This window comes from Phoca vitulina, unplaced genomic scaffold (assembly GCF_004348235.1).
Source record: "Phoca vitulina isolate PV1807 unplaced genomic scaffold, GSC_HSeal_1.0 scaffold2, whole genome shotgun sequence".
NCBI classification, from domain to species: domain Eukaryota; kingdom Metazoa; phylum Chordata; class Mammalia; order Carnivora; family Phocidae; genus Phoca; species Phoca vitulina.
This window is the reverse complement of record NW_022589705.1, coordinates 97,461-114,107: the sequence shown is the minus strand read 5'-3', so window position 1 is coordinate 114,107 and position 16,647 is coordinate 97,461. Positions and strand designations below refer to the sequence as shown.

General features: G+C 48.3%; 2 protein-coding genes across 5 annotated transcripts; one reads left to right on the top strand and one right to left on the bottom strand.

Moving 5' to 3' along the window:
- Positions 1 to 1,023: 1,023 nt before the first annotated feature.
- ANKRD34A (ankyrin repeat domain 34A) lies at positions 1,024 to 5,372 on the bottom strand. Of its 4 annotated transcripts, XM_032419761.1 has the most exons (3): positions 4,028 to 4,255; positions 3,863 to 3,926; positions 1,024 to 3,478 (listed from the first exon to the last, which is right to left on the bottom strand). In XM_032419761.1, exon 3 carries the CDS (start codon positions 3,360 to 3,362, stop codon positions 1,866 to 1,868), a length of 1,497 nt encoding a protein of 498 aa, XP_032275652.1. In that variant the 5' UTR covers positions 3,363 to 3,478; positions 3,863 to 3,926; positions 4,028 to 4,255; the 3' UTR covers positions 1,024 to 1,865. The 4 variants fall into 4 exon arrangements, with proteins under 4 accessions (XP_032275652.1, XP_032275668.1, XP_032275660.1 ...); XM_032419777.1 differs by lacking the exons at positions 3,863 to 3,926; positions 4,028 to 4,255 and adding an exon at positions 4,526 to 5,372; XM_032419769.1 differs by lacking the exons at positions 3,863 to 3,926; positions 4,028 to 4,255 and adding an exon at positions 4,406 to 4,519.
- Positions 5,373 to 6,312: 940 nt separating this feature from the next.
- POLR3GL (RNA polymerase III subunit G like) lies at positions 6,313 to 15,881 on the top strand. Its single transcript, XM_032419745.1, has 8 exons — positions 6,313 to 6,391; positions 12,113 to 12,280; positions 12,592 to 12,721; positions 13,548 to 13,616; positions 13,959 to 14,015; positions 14,254 to 14,327; positions 14,459 to 14,572; positions 14,870 to 15,881. The coding sequence occupies exons 2-8, from the start codon at positions 12,155 to 12,157 to the stop codon at positions 14,954 to 14,956; spliced, it is 657 nt and encodes a 218-aa protein (XP_032275636.1). The 5' UTR covers positions 6,313 to 6,391; positions 12,113 to 12,154; the 3' UTR covers positions 14,957 to 15,881.
- The last annotated feature ends 766 nt before the right edge of the window (positions 15,882 to 16,647 follow it).

Below are 16,647 nucleotides of genomic sequence, written 5' to 3'. Positions count from 1 at the left end.
AATGGACACTCAGAGAGGCTGGATAAATTGCCCAAAATTCAAGCTAGGAGATGGCAAAGAGGGGTTCAGACATAGGCCTTCTGTTTCCCAATATTTTGATCTTTTCGTTATACCATGCATCGTTAGGTAATTTTCTGATTTTACCTATTCTAAGTTGGGGGAATTCGTGAGAAAGAGTGGAATGGGCTGCTCCCTTACCTCCCGTTAGAGTGAGAAAGAATTAGAATATATGCAGAAACCAGAAAACTGAGAAGTCTAGGGGGCAGATTAAGACAGTTATCCTGTTCATAACCTGTCAGGCTGGGTTCCTCGGATTACTCTTACACACACCTATGCACACAGATACACACTACACATCCTTTGTCAGTTGACCATCATGCCATTCTTACCTAGGTGAGGTTATACTACTTTTCTCTCTCTCTCTCTTTCCCCACTGTGCCGTGGCTCAGGATGGGGAAATAAAAGTCAGAAGTAGAAAAAAATGGGGGCAGCTGGCTGGCTCAGTCAGAAAAGCATGTTACTCGTGATCTTGGGGTTGTGAGTTCGAGCCCCACTTTGTGTGTAGAGACTACATAAATAAAAACTTTTTTAAAAAAAGTAGAAAAAAATGGATGAAATGCACCTGGTGAGATGAAAATTAGAACCCCAAGGAATAACTGGGAATGGTCACAAAATAAGAAGCTTGAAAGAGGGGCAGTCAATCTACTGAGATATTTGTTGATAGTGGACGGAGGTAATTTTTGTAGGAGGTACTTTTTTAGAAATCTTAAGTTAAAGAATTTGAGGATGGACATAGGGGAGACTGAGCGAATGAAAGCCTGTCAAATGCCTTAAAACCTTCAGGACACAGGACACTTGTCTTTTCTTCTGCAACCACAGCTGGTCAGTTGGTCTCCTGCAAAGAAGGTGGCTGGAACCTCTAAGTATCCCCTAGATCATTAGAGCTATAGTAAGCATCATCCTCCCTCCCCATTCCTCATTCCCCATACCCCACACCCTCAGGCAGAAGTGACAAAACAGAGACTTCTGAACACATTTATTTGATATGTCAAGTGGAGAGAGGAGTGATTTAGGGTTACTCCCCACTTCTACCTGTGGGGGTGTTCATAAGCTCAGACAGACAGAAGAGCAGCATAGAGCCCATGACCCACTCCCTGGGAAAATGAGACAACCTCCTGTATTGGTTAGGGGAACAAGGTGGGAATAAAAAGCAGGAAGTTGAGAAGTAAAGCTGAGAGCAGGAAGGGCAGCAGCAGAACTGAAGCTGAGGGTTGCTGCAGGAAAACCCCAAGGAGGGTGAAGAAGATATCCTGAAAAGTGGTTAGGGCTGGAAGCAGGGTGTGAATAAGGAGCCAGGCCTGGAGAGAGAAGCAAGACCTACACAGGTTGGGATATCCAGGAAGAGGGCAGAGTGTGCAAAGTCGTGAACGGGCTGTGTTGCAGGGCATACATGGAAAGCAGGGGATTGCTTCTGCAAAAGGGCAAAAAGATTGGAGACTATCCATAAGTAGGGGTTCCCTACGGCTTCTGAACAAATGCAAGTGACTTTGGGACCCACTTGGGGCCCTAGCACAAGTGGCCCTGTGTGTGCCATTCCTATGGATGGGTACACAAGTATCCCCATATGCATGTGAAGTGACCAGGACATGAATGTATGTGTCTATATGCCCAGTAGAGAGAGTACTTACCCTTCCCTGTGAATAAGAGTGCTGTGCTTGTGGACACTTTTTTACCCATGTGTGCGTGCACCGTGCCCAGGAGCACAGGCAAAAGACCACGATGTCCGTGGTGTGTGTGTGAGCTGGTTCTCCCACCTGTCCCATCAAGGTCCTGATCCCCACCCTCCTTGGTTCCTCTCACTCCTCTCAGCGCCCTGGCTCCCCTGGCCCGCCTAGACTCTGGAAGCCCCCTAGCAGGCGGATCTGCTCAGTCTGCATGGAGTGGCGCCTCACCAACTTGCGCTTGGTCCTGGGAGAGCCTGGCGCCCCCGCCTGGGGAGGGGCGGGCAGCGAAGGCGCCCGACCTCCGGGTTGGGGGCGAATGTCAGGGATGGGAGGGTGGGGGCTGACGTTGAGTGGAGGCAGGAAACCGGGCCGCGTTTGCGCGATGTGGTCCAGGAGCAACGTCCCCGAGCCCCTCCGCTCCAGCAGCCCGGGACTCCGCCTCCGTCCGCTCAGCGGAGATACAGCCCCTGGCAGACTCTCCTGGGACTGGCGCGGGGAGGGAGCCGAGCCGGCTGGAGGGAGGGTCAGCGGGGAGGCGCTGTACCGCCGGCGCTCCAGGGACAAGCGGCTGCACTCCGGCGAGTCGGGGCAAATATTTCCGGGGGTATCGAGCTCCACCGACTCCATGCGGCTCAGTTTCTGCCTCAGCCCTGAAGGGGGACCAGGCTCCTGAGCTTCTGGCGCAGTGTTTCGGCGAGAGAGAGGACCCCCACCCGTCACTTTCTCCGCCCACGGGGGCGGATCCTCCGGACCTTCCGTGCTGTGACGTCTGGAAAGACGGGGTCGACCGGTCAGAGTCAGGCCGTTGAATTCCGCGGTCAGGCGCTCGATCCCCGGCCTCCCTTCCGCGGGTGGGACCGGTTGAGGAGGAGCCACTAGGCCCCAGGGCTCGGAGTTGAGCCTTTTGAGTGGTTTTGGAGGGTGACGAGGTGGTTTGGGGAGCGGCTCAGAAGGGGAGGGGTCATCAGGGGGCTTAGGAAGAGGGAATTCGAATACGTCCCGCTTCTCCTCTTCTTCCTGAGCGCGAGGGGATAGCAATCCTCGTCCTCCTCCTCCTCCTCCTGCAGCCTGCAGTTGGATTTCGGAAGGCGACGTGCAGACCCCGGGGCTGGGAGGAGCGGGAGCAGGGTCCTCCACCCCCGGGGACGGTGGGGAATTGAGATACTGCCGAGTCTTCTTGGTTCCCGAGGGCGAGGTGTCAGTGGTGATGATGATGACCTCCGTGCCCTTGGCCTTACAGGCGTCCAGCAGCGTGGCAAGGGTCTCGCGGTCCCCACGGTCCAGGGCGTGGACAAGCGCCGAGGCGCCCGCGTGATCTCGCACTGAGGGGTCTGCACCGTGGGCAAGTAGCAGCGAGGCCACGGCGGCACCCCCACCCCCGGCGCAGGCGTGCATCAGCGCGGTGCGCCCCAGGCGGTCTGCGATGTTGGGGTCCGCGCCTTGCTCCAGGAGGTAGCGTACCATGCGCGCCTTGTTCTGGGGGTCGTCGTAACGGGCCCGACAGGCCGCCATTAGCGCAGTCTCCCCCTGGGCATCACCCTCATTCACGTAGGCGCCTCCCTCCAGAAGCAAACGGGCCAAGCGTAGCTTACCCTGACCCACGGCCCGAAGAAGAGCGTGGCCCTCGGTGTGCAGCATAGCTGCGGCAGGGGCGAGAGCACCAATGGAGCCGGGACTGGGGCCCGCCGAGGATGTCTAGGGGCGTGGGGGTGGTGGCTGGCGGAGGCCTGAGGGCTCAGTGGCGAAGCCAATCCCTGCGAGAAAGAGAGAGATCTTATTGACGGATTCAGGCAGGGAAACTGAGGCACCGGTGGAAGGAGACGGCGTGGGGAGATCTCCACGGCACGGCACGGCACACAGTCCTTCCTCTAACTCATGCCTTTGAGCCGCCCCCTCCCCCCAGCGCATGCCTGAGGAGGTGGGAAGGGTGCACCCGCATTGAAGGACGAGCGCGCGTGCAAATGCGTACGTGCACGCGCAGGGATACCGCACCCCCACCCTCACCCCACGGCTTCTCAGACCTTTCCAGCATCCCCCTTTTCTTATCCGCACTTGGAATACCCCTTTCTAGGATGCTGAACGCCACCCACCCACACACATGCACCCATACATTCACACACATAATTCCCATTCCTAACCTCTTTTAGGTTGCCACAGCCCCAAATATTGAGTGGGGGGAGGGAAGCAGCTTGCATTTGGGACCTAAAACGGGTGGGGGGAGAATTGGGGGTTTCTTTTGCCCCTGCTATGTTCCCCATCACTCCTTGCTCTTTCCCTCCCAGGCTGTGCGCCCAAATAGATACCTGAATGTCCGCAGGATCTCCGCCGGGCCAGGACTGAGGCCAGGGCCATGGGGCAGCCTAGGTGGCGGAGCTGGGCTCCCGGGGGCCCACATGGCGTGGGGAGGGGCACCCGGATTCCCTTGGTGTCAGTATCTGCGCCCGGGCACCGGATCCTGGTCCCTCCTCCCGGTGCGCCCCGGGCAAGGCGCCGGCTCGGGAGGAGAGAAGCTTGGGGGGGGGGGGCGGAGCTCTGCCTTGCTATTTATAGACTAGTCTCTGCGGGTGGGGGCGTCGGGCACCAAATCGTTCCCCCACCCATGCACACATAAAGCCTCAAAACCTAGAGGCTCCAATCCTGACTTCTCTTGCTTAGCCGACCTCCCCTCAGCCCCAACAAACCTAAATGTTTCTTAGGAGACTCCTCCGCGACCCAGACTGGGACCATCCCAATTCTTCGTTGAGCAGAGCCCCATTCTCCGCGCTAGATGTGTTTATGCGCGTCTGTGCGCCAGATCTGACCTGCCACACACAGCACATGGCACACTGTGCAGAGGGGTGGAGAGAGGCGATTGGGATCCACAGCCGGAGTCCATACTGCGCAGAGAGAGCAAGAGATCTGGCTGCCTCCTTGTAGTTTACATGTCAGGGAGAGCTGGAGCCAGACGCAGCGGTACATCCTCACTCCATCTCCGCCCAAACGGAACACACAGCACAGATAAACTTGAACCTCAGATCCCTTGTACAAACCTCAGATAAGTATGAGGAGAGTGGATATACTGGGTCATTTTTAGCTACACCAGGTGGCATTCCCAGATGCCTTCCTCCCCATATTCTTGGAGGGGGAGACGGAGAGAGAAAAGAGGCAGAAAGAAGAGCGAACCTTGTAACACATCCCTTTCTCATTGCATCTCTTTACACTCAGTCTTGCTTAGACTCATTATTTTTCCATGTTGCTTGAAGGTCTCTGTCCAATCGCTCCCTAAGTATTCTCTCTGCCTATCTGTCGCAATCATAATGGGTCTCTCTGCTGCCTGTCTCTGCCTCTCCTTGCCACCTGCCCTGTCTCCATGGTTACCATAGCTTCCATCTGCATATTTTAGGAAGGAGTTTGTGTCCAGCTGGAAGGCATGAGGGGAAGTGGAAGATGAGGGAAAAAAATCCCAAGGATTTGGAAAACTCACCTGAGATAATTCAGACTGGAAGCCACCAGACACAAGATACCAAAAATAATGTTTCTGGAGAAGGAGGGGGAGAAATATTGCAGGGAAGCTACCCATTTTTACTAGCTACCATTTGTTGGACACCAACTATATGCTAAGTACTTCACATACATTATATCAAATCCTCAGAACAATGCTGTAAGGTAGGAATCTCCTTGTTATAGATGAAGAAATTGAGACTTAATAAAGTTAAGCAAGTTCTCCAAAGCCTCACAGCTCTGTTTCTGTCCTATTCCAAAGACTGCGGGTCTTGCCACTACACCTGCAGCCTTCCAAGTCCAGAGGCTTCACTCCCAGGGCCATTTTCTCTGACACATGGGATAGTCTTCTTGACTAACTCCTAGGTTTTATCACTACTCTGGATTATTCTTTCCCTCTATTTCTGGGGTTGTTTTTGTGGGGTGTGTGTGTATGAAAGTAGGATTCCTCTCCACCACTGCCCTCCACTCACCCTCGCCACCGTGCTCTCCTTCACCAAGGGCTAGAAGGAGCTGGAAGGCAATAGAAAATGCGGGAAACACTGGGCTTCTGTCCTGCCTCCCCAACTCTGGTTCTCTGATTCCTAATCCTTCCTTCCCCAAACTTTCCTCCCATCTCACGGACATGGCAGCAACCCTTGGCGGGGGTGGGGGGGGTGGGGGGGGGTGTAAGAAAATAGAAAAGAAGTATTCATTGGTGGTGCTGGAGGGAAGCAGTGTAGGACTAGAGGGAAGGTTGGAGTAATGGAGGGGCCAGGCTCGGAAGCCCAAGTCCCCAAAATACTCATCCCTAACGAACAACACTTTCATTTATCTGTGGGAGCTTCCTCTACAGAGTCCCTCGGTGAGATCTAAGTGTCAGGTTCCCTCTGTGGACTCTCGCTAGCCAGGAGCTCCCCCATCTGAGATGAGGTCGGAAATAACTGACCCCTGCTTGATTTTGCAACCCCATCTCCCTTCGCGCCGCGCGGGGCTTCCCGAGCCTGGGTTCCGGCTGACTCTCCCCCTCCCTACTTCTCCTCGGCTTCAAATGGGCGGATCTCCCTCCTCCTCTTCTCCTAGATTGGCCGGGAGAACTCACCAATGGGGAGCTCTGAGAGGCGGACCTACAGCGCCAGCAGCTAGAGGAAGACCAGCAAATTTCAAGTTGGCTGCGACGTGGGCTCTGCGTGGGGGAGGGGCAGCAGGTAAGGCTCCGTCCTGGTGGCTCTGACCTGGTTCTGTCCCACACCTCCCGAACTAGCTCACCAGGGCCAAGCTGCGAGATAGATAGACAACGCTTTGCGGCAGCCTGTTGGATCTAGCCCCCTCTGGCTTCCTACTCTTCTTTCCCTTTCTCTTCAGGGCTCCCATTGCTGTACTGATTATATACCAGAGAACTGCAGTTTTCATTCGTGCATAGGGGAGAGATGTTAAAGCACAAAGTGAGGAAGGCTCACTCTTGTATCTCTGACTCTTTGCTATGGCATCAGCTTCCCCCGAATCTATTCGTATTATTCCCTTGTCTAAGAGTCTGACAAACTCCTGTTATCTATCAGGACTTAGCTGAAATATTACCTCCTACCTGTAGCTTTCCTGGACTATCTTTTTCTTTCTTTCTTTCTTTTTTGTTTTTTTTCCAGAATTAACCGTTCCCCAGTCTGACGATAGTATTTTATGCATACCTCTCCATTAGAGCCCTTAGCGCGCTCTCTAATGTTTCTGTTCTTCTGAGAATATAAGGTTTTGTAGGCAGGTTCTTGTACCTAATATGAAGTGCCCAATAAAGGTTAATTGAATGGAATTGATTGGGAAGGCAGAATTTAAACTCCTAACGTAATTGGGGAACAATTAATAAAAGACAAAATACAATACAATACAATATCTAATTAAGATCTCTTAAATTAGTGGTTTATAATATAATTGCTCCCACAGTCAAGAGAGGGGAGAAAACTAGGAGGACTGGGATGGTAAGTGGTGACTTGATGAATCATAAGGTCTCGCAGTTTGGAAGAGCCCTCAGAAATCATGTATTCATTCATTCATTCATTCAACAGATATTTATTGAGCACCTCCTATATGCCAGACATACGCTAGACAATGGGGATCATAATGAATCCTCTACTTTAGACATGCATCCTTCCTATGATAAACTGTATTTAGTAAATTGTTATCCAGCTTCTATTTTAAAGAGGACTCCCTATCTCACTTTGCAGGTTATTCCATTTTTGGATATTTGTTCTTCAATTAATATCCAACAAATATTCTAAACAAATATATAGCTCAACGAAATGCATTCCTCACTTTCATTATAAAAGAGGGGGAGCTGTCCTGGTTAGGAACATGGATTTGAATTCTAGTAGCATTCTTAAAAATAAAACCATCCCTTTTGGCTTCTGATTAAAGAAGTAATATACATTTATTCTAGAAAATTTGGAAACACATAAAGGTATAAATCAAAATGCCTATTATTCTAGAAAATTTGGAAACACATAAAGGTATAAATCAAAATGCTTATTATTTCATGAGCATGATCTAGTGATAACCATTATTATTACTTTATTTATTATTATTATTATTTTTAAAGATTATTTATTTATTTGACAGAGAGAGACACAGCGAGAGAGGGAACACAAGCAGGGGGAGTGGGAGAGGGAGAAGCAGGCTTCCCGCGGAGCAGAGAGCCCGATGCGGGGCCCGATGCCGGGCCCGATCCCAGGACGCTGGGATCACGACCCGAGCCGAAGGCAGACGCCCAACGACTGAGCCACCCAGGCGCCCCCATTATTATTACTTTAATACTTATCCTTTCAATTTCTTTTCTGCATATATACGTATATATGTGTATGTGTATATTATGTATACAACAAATACAATTTTATATCATGTTTCCCTCCACTTTATATTGTGAACTTTTTTTTTGCTTTTAAATATTATTTGGAGTCATTTTTCTTTCTACATAGCGGTGTAAAATGGACATTTGATTTTTTTTGACCATTCATTCTTCGTTGGACCATTTAGGTTATTTCAGAAGTTTTGCTACCATGGATAGCTCTATAATGACCATCCTTGTACTTACATTTCTGACGATTTCTTTAGGATAGATTTTTTTTAAGTAGGATTATTGGATTAAGGATATGACGATTTAAGAGGCTGTTGATTCAAGTGGCCAAATTGCTCCCCTGACAGACTGTGTATAAACACAATCCTTCCAGTGAGGTATGAGAGTGCCCATCTCAAAAAAAACTGGCAGTCTGATTATTTTTTAAGTCTTTGTCAATTTGATAAGTGAAGACTGGTTTTACTAATCATTCTTTTGTCAATTGCCTATTCATGTCCTTTGCACAGTTATTCTATTGGTATGATTTTTTTTTTTCATTTGAATTTCCATGAGTTCTCATATAATGAGGGTTAACTCTTTGTCTTATTTATCATAAATATAGCAAATCCAAAATATTAGAGTACAAATTAGAGTGCTAGAGCCTCAGTCTCTGGATCTCTTTTTTCTCTGTTCACATCTACTCCATTAGGCATTCCAGCCAGTCTCATGGCTTGAAATATCTGTATATTGATAACTCTACGAGAATGTAAGCTCCATTTAAATTCCATGGACACAGCAGTTTTTGTTTGTTTTGTTCACTGCTATATCCTAGCACTTGGAATAGTGCCTGGCATATAACAAGCACTCAGTAAATATTTGTTGAATGAATTAAGATGGTTTTATTATTATTATTCCCATTTATAGATGAGGAAACAGGTTTAGAGATATTAAATTAATTGCTGAAGGTTGTGTAGCTAGGAAATGACAGAACTGGAATTCAAATCCACGTTCTTAACTGCTACGTGTACTGCCTTTCTGAAATTTGATGTAATGGTTTTTCTGTATGTTTTGTTGAAACTGGCTTCTTAATTTCTACCACAATATAGTTACTAGAGTGAGTATCATGTATATGAGATGTTGTTTGGGGGAAGGAGAGTACAAGGATGAGCTCTAGAGAGGATTGACGATAAGGAAAAGCAGTTTGGGACCAGATTATGGAAGACCCTAAATATCCTCAAGAATTTAGACTCAATCACAATCTTCAACAGAAGAGACACACCGTAGATTCCTGACCTGAGTTGGGTAGAAATGGATGATTTATAGTTTCCAACCACCAGTTTATTGCCTCAATTAAATAAAATTTTGTCTTCCTTTTACCTCATATCCTTGGGGGTTACTTGGTTAGTGTCTGGAAATGGAATTCGATTTGTCTAACCTCAAAGCTTACAACCTTTTCTTGACTCCTTACTGCTTTGCGATCAAACCAGCTCCCATCCCCACTGCTAGAACTGTATCTGTCAGGTGGAAAGCTACCTAAACCAGTTGGTTAGTATGTCCTTTCCCTTGAAAGGGCCTGAAGACATGCTCACAAATTCTTTCTCTTTCTCTAGTGTCCATGAGACATCCTTTCTCCCCTAATATGTTCTTTCAATCAGATCACAGTTTAATCTGTTAACTAACAGCAATTTTTTCCTCACATTTTTTGTTGAACCTTAAACTTTCCAAATTCCTCAGACACACATATTCTACCCTCTCCTTCCTGCTACATATTATTAATCTCATCTACTATTCTGTTGCTATATTTTTAATTTTTAAATTATTATTTTTCTCTTATTAAAAAAGCAATACCTATTCAGTATAGAAAACAAACTTTAAAGTACACATAACCGCCCCCCCCCAAACCACACAAATCCCATCACCTCAAATTAGCCAACATTAATTTTCGGTATGTATCCTTCAAGAACAACTTTTTTTCATCATAAATGTGTATGTGCATATAAAACAATGTGTATGTGTGTGTTTGACAAAATAGATGACCTTATACATATTTCTAAATCATTTTTTTTCACCAACTAGGGCATTTTGTTGAGCCATATATTTCTTGTTTAGAGTATTTGTTGGATATTAATTGAAGAACAAATATCCAAAAATGGAATAACTTGCAAAGTGAGATAGGGAGTCCTCTTACTAAAGATGTGTAAATAGAAACTGTATAACAATTTACTAAATAAGGTTTATCAGAGGAAGGCTATAAGTCTAGAGTAGAGGATTCACTATAATCCCTGTTGTCTAGCATTGTGTCTGGCCTATAGTAAATGCTCAATAATTATTTGTTGAATGAATGAATACATGATTTCTGAGGGCTCTTCCAAACTTGAGACCTTGTGATTCATCAAGCCTCCTTTCACCATCCCAGTCTTCCTAGCTTTCTCCCTTCTCCCATCTTATTTAGGGTACGTACCCTTACTAGCAATGTAATTTAATATTGTTGATGTTGACCTTGGTCACCAGACTGAGGTAGTGTTTGTCCAGGTTCTCCACTGTAGAGTTACTCTCCCCTTTCCTAAGTTGAATTAGACAAAATTCCCTATATATCACCCACACTTAGGGAGTAGAAAGTTATACTCCCCCTCTTCAGGGTGGAGTCTACATAATTTATTTGGAATTCTACATGAGAGGTTTGTCTTCCCTCCCCCCATGTATTAACTTATTTAATCATCTATTTATATCAGTGTGGACTCATGGATATTTGTTTTATACTATGGGGTTATAATCTAATACTACTTTATTTTATTGCTCAAATTCTTCCAGCTTTGGCCATTGGGAGCTCTTTCCGTTGACTCTTATGCCCTTTTGACATAGCCCCACCGATGTGTGTGTGTGTGTCGTTTTGAGTACTTCTTTGCTTTCTAGCGCGAGAAGATGCTTCCAGCTCACGTTATATATTTCCTGCCCCAGCCCTAGAACCAGCCATTTCTCCAAGAAGCCCTGGTTCCTTTTGTTGGAAAATGGTATTAGAAACCAAGATCTGGCTGCTAGATGTGCTCTTTGTCACTGGAATATCATTTCTTGCAAGTTTCATTTTCATTTGATAACTTTATCCTCCATCCTATCTGCCTCTGACTGGCCCCTCAAGATTGATGACAAGAAGCAAAGTTCAGTTCAGTAGCAGAAGGAACTTTCAGTTCATCAGAGTTGATCACTATGGGATGGGCTGCCTTGGGAGACAATGGACACCCTCTCTCCAGGAAATGCCACTGGAATTTAAATGACTAATAACTTACAGAGTGGAGTGCTGCATTGGGAGGGAATTTAGACTAGGTAATTCTATCGGTCCTTCCAATTCTAAGATTCCACGCTTCTAAGCTGTATTTTAAAAAAAATAAATTGATTGTAATGGTTCTCCTCACTCCTACCTCCCACCACTGACAGTGAGCCTAATGACTCATCCCTGTGCCCCCACAGTGCCTGGCACACTACCTTTTCCATAGTAGATGCTTAGTGAGTGTTTTGCTGAAAGTCATTGCATTGGATTGCCCTGGGGCCTGGTTGGGTGTGGAAAGTCAGGGAGAGAAAGAATTCAAAGATTATATGGAGATATGCAGATGGTGACAAATATCAAATTATCTCGGGGATGGAGGGAAGTTTTATCCAAGGGTCTAATCACTCCCCCCTTCTCTTAAATTGATTTGAGAAAGAGAGAGAGAGTGAGGGGGGCCAGAGGGAGAAAGAGAATCCAAGCAGACTCCCCACTGAGCGTGGAGCCAATGCCGGGGCTCCATCTCACGACCCTGAGATCATGACCCTGTGATCATGACCTGAGCCGAAATCAAAAGTCGGACGCTTAACCCACTGAGCCACTCAGGCACCCCCACTTTCCCTTTTGTTCTACAGTTACACTATGCTGCAATTATCTGTCCTGTTGGGACCATGTCTCATCCACGTCTGTATTTCCAGAAATACCCTGCCTGGTACAATGCCTTCCCCGTCAAAATTTGTTGAATTACACTGGCTATTTGGGTCCTAAGGAGAAAAGATTGAGTGCCTTGTACCTCTCTGGCTTCCCATCATTCTACTATACTTTTCTTTTTGTTTTTGTCTTTATCAGGTTTTTCTCACTGGATCACTGAATACTCAGGCCCCCTCCACCATGGCCAGTCGGGGTGGGGGCCGGGGTCGTGGCCGGGGCCAGCTGACCTTCAACATGGAGGCTGTGGGCATTGGGAAGGGGGATGCTCTGCCCCCACCCACCCTGCAGCCTTCTCCACTCTTCCCTGTGAGTGTCTGTCCCCCTTGTGTGTCCCTGGCTGACAGTATATGATCCTGGATTCCTTGTGGGCCACCATAACACTCATCTTGCCCCTGCCTGTCTCTATGCTTCCAACTCACATGGGATGTTTTCCAGGCAAAGTAGTTTCTTACACTCCCAGCTCCCCAGCTTTCAAAATGCTGTATTGCTCTCCCCATTTTTCTTTGGCCCTCTGGTCAGTGGGAGCATTGGATTGAACTGGGGGGAGAGTCCCTTCTAGGTTTGTACTCTAGTGTTTTTTTTTTTCCCCTGGACTGACCACTGCCCCGCTTCCTTAGCCCTTGGAGTTCCGCCCAGTGCCCCTGCCCTCAGGAGAGGAAGGGGAGTATGTCCTGGCGCTGAAGCAGGAGCTGCGAGGGGCCATGAGGCAGCTCCCCTACTTCATCCGGCCAGCTGTCCCCAAGAGAGGTCAGTTGGAACGCGAGCATCATGTTCTGAGCGCCTTTCATGAGTAGTGCCCTATACACGGCAGCACTGGGGGCCTGAGAGGCCAGGAGAGCTGCAGGAAGCTCACTGTCTAGCTGGGGAGATCATAACAATTACCCCCACCTTTGAAATGCAGTCTAGTATCGGTGGTTTGTTCTGAGTCTCACGACAGTCTGGGGATAGTAAGAGGTTAAGCATCATGGTGCTCATTTCATAGGTTTAAATGGAATATATCAACATGGTTAACAGGTCGGATATTACAGGCACCAAACAATCAGAAGGGAGGCTGATGCTGGGTGTCTGAGAAGCCCTTCTAAGGTTGGCAGGATTCTGGAGAGGCCAAGGAGACCAGGAGGAACCAGAGAAGGGGAGTCATGGGGAGGCTTGGGATAGTGGATATTTACCAGCTGGTGTGGAAGTGCAGTGTTTGAGTGTATTGACAAACAGTGCTTTCCAGTTGAAGCCTTAGAAGCTGAAGCTCAGAGGGATGAAAGACTTGCCTGGTGGCCCCATTAACAAAGAGTAAAGGGAAGACTTGAACCCTGATCTCTTGCTCTTTAGTATACTTTCCAGTGTACCACACTACCTCTCAATATGGCCATGCCTTTGGGTTAAGGGAGATGACAAAAACAAAAATTTGGTGTGGCAAAGTGTTGAAGGTCCTCACGGAAGCTGACCCCCTGGGCTCTGGGTTTGGGGTGAAGGAACAGACAATGCCTGAGTATTGAGAGGGCTGGGCCCTCAGGAACAACCCTCTTCCGGGGCTCTGAAAGGATAAAACTTTGACCCTTGGCCTCTGACCCCTCAGATGTGGAGCGTTACTCAGACAAATATCAGATGTCAGGGCCGATTGACAATGCCATCGATTGGAACCCTGGTAGGTGATGGGCCCTTTCATTGACTGCCCTTTTTTTAAATCCTCAAGATGCCACAAGCCACCAACCCGCCCACCTTTCTCTGTTCCTCCCTCCACTCTGTTCAGTATGTACAAACTGGAGCCCTAGATGTGCTCCAAAACACTTTCCGACTCTCCCTGAAAACCTATTAAATAGCCCCACTTTCCTAGAGGCATCCAAGCCACAGTTTTGTTCTAAGCAACTTTGACCCATCCCCTTCCTTCCTCACCATTATCCTGTCTCTTACCTCTCCTTTAAAACCAATTATTCATAGGAGACCCCAGGCAGGGTCTTACTGACTTTTATGTTCCCACTGTTCCCAGATTGGCGACGTTTACCCCGGGAGCTAAAGATCCGAGTGCGGAAGCTACAAAAGGAACGTGAGTGTATCTGGAAAAGGAGGCAGAAGAGAGATTTCCTTCATCAGCTGGAGGGCCAGAGTCTGTGGGTGGTCTTGCCTGCCCTCCCAGTTCCTACCCACTCCACCCAGTATTGTAGCTGGATGCCATGGTGGCCACATGAGGGCAGCAGAGTGACATCGTCTGTGCGAGAGGGTGGGGTAGAAAGCTAATAAGGAAGTTTGCTCTCTGATGGTTCACCTTTTGATTCCTTGACCAGGGACCACCATCCTGATTCCCAAGAGGCCCCCTAAGAACACAGAAGATAAGGAAGAAACAATACAGAAACTAGAGGTAAGGAGGAAATGTGCACAGAGACCACCTGGACCCCAGACCCGTGCCCCGTCCTTTGGCCCATGTGTGCTTCATTCTTTCCCTTCTCTGAACTGAGTCTGAGTTTCTTCTTCTATTCATCTCCACATAAGACCCTGGAGAAAAAGGAGGAAGAAGTGACTTCAGAGGAAGATGAGGAGAAAGAAGAAGAAGAAGAGAAGGAAGAGGAAGAAGAAGAGGAGTATGATGAAGAAGAACATGAAGAGGTGAAAGGGCTCTCCTTCCAACCTCAGTTCCCATCTCTTCCTCATCAGCTCTGGGGGTCTCAACTCCGCGCACCAGGGATGTTCCCTCTAGAGGGCTGGAGAGCCGAAGGGGATGTGCCCTGGAGGATCGTGCCCTCCACTTCACGTGTCCCTAGGCTCTTCTCAAGAGCAAACTGCAGCCAAAGGGACTTCCCAGGCCTGGGATGGTTTCATGGGGAGGGGAGGGGCCTGACACACCGGGAGGAAGGACAAGGCCGAAAGCAAGCCTGACTTTGATTTCTTTTTGTTCTGTTTCAGGAAACTGATTACATCATGTCGTATTTTGACAATGGAGAGGACTTTGGGGGTGACAGTGATGACAATATGGATGAGGCTATATACTGACAAAGGACCCTGAACAGCACCCTGGACCTTTGGATCTTTTTGGTTTAAGATACAGAGAGTAACTGTCCCTATTATTTGGTTTTGTGGGCAGGCAAATCATTTGCTTAGAGCCCAGATAAACTGTTCGGCCCTGGAGATAGGAATGGACAGTGATGACAGATAGCTCCCTTAAAGGGCCAAGGACCAATGTCTTAATTGTATGAAAGAAAGAAAGAAGGGTCAAAGAAATACTGGAGCTGTTAGAGCTGAGAGAGCTGTACGTAAGCCCCCACCCACTTTTTTATAGTGAGAGATAATTGGGGGTGTGTGCAGTTAGGAGTAAGGCCAGCTTTATATTTTTAAATAAAGTGTTTTTATCTGCCTCTCTGTCCAGGGTGAGGCCTGGTGGGAGAGGCCTGGAGGAAAAAAGGGAGTGCTTAGCTGAGCCATTCTTTCCTTACCCATCAGAGTCCAATGTGACACACTGGGGGTTACAGCCTTCCTGTCCTTGACCCCTTCCCTCCACTCCCATGGTGAGACACATACTCCCGTTCTAGCCCTGCCAGGGAACATTCAGGAACTCATCTATGAGGCTGCTCAGAGCGAGGAGTAGAGAAGAACAGCCCATGTCCTGAAGACCAGTTGGCTTCCGAGCCTCTGGTCCTCAGGCCACAGGACACGGATTGTCTGTTTTCACATGTGTTCACAAGGACACGGGCCCTCTCTTTCCCACACTTGACCTTGATCTTGTCCTTGTTTACAAGGAAAGATTACAGCTATTTTTGTGAGAGAGAGTCAAGAAAGCCAGGTGCAGGGAGGGAGTAGGGAGGAGGTGCGGATTGTTCCTCAGCCACCACCCTCTTCCAGGCCCCCCGGGGACCCCACACTGAAAGATAGGTCTGTGCAAGAGGAACCCCCATTCTCCACTTCCAGAAGCTGCTTTGTGGCTGAGTTGCAGTTTCCCTTTTGGTTCTTCCTTTGTGGAATTTAGGTAGACTTTCTCACTCCCTTCTTGGAGTAGAGGGGGTAGGCGGTATCGCTTTACAGGAAGTACGGAGGGTGGGGAGGAGGGGAGTGACTTAGGGACACTCAGCTCTGAGAGATGCTTTCTCGCCCACACAGCTCTCCCTGGGGTGAGGTCACTTCCCTAGGCTCTGATTGGCTTCCAAGGAAGCCCTCAATGAGCTGATTGGTTCCAGCCACTTGGCATGCAACAGTCACGGGCGAGCTGCGTGTCCAGAATAGGGACTGAATAAGGAAGCAGGCACGGATAGCTGGGATGCTGTCATAGCGACCCTACGAAAACATTTGAAAGTCATGAAGAGGGGGTGCAAGAGAACCTCCAAGAAATTCTCCAAACACATTCAGGCTGGCAGACTGAATTCCATATACCGCATCAAGTGATAGAGACTGGCAATCTCGTGTTAGATCTTTCTGACCCCATTGTAAAAAACGGATAGGGACTGTGACTTCGTTGAGGGAAAGCACCTTGAAAGCCTGTTTGGCTGTGGTAATAGGTGTTAAGGTAGAGGCAGCCAAGAGAACGGAGTAGGAAGCAGGAATTGAAAGAGAACAGTCCAGAGTTATTGAGCAATTTGATTGGTGTATTTCCTTTTCTAGCTCTCCAAGGTGTTAAGTGCATGGAATGGTGGGGGAGGGGCCGTGGGCCTGTCACTGGGGTTTCCCATAGTCAGACTTTAGCTGGTGATTGT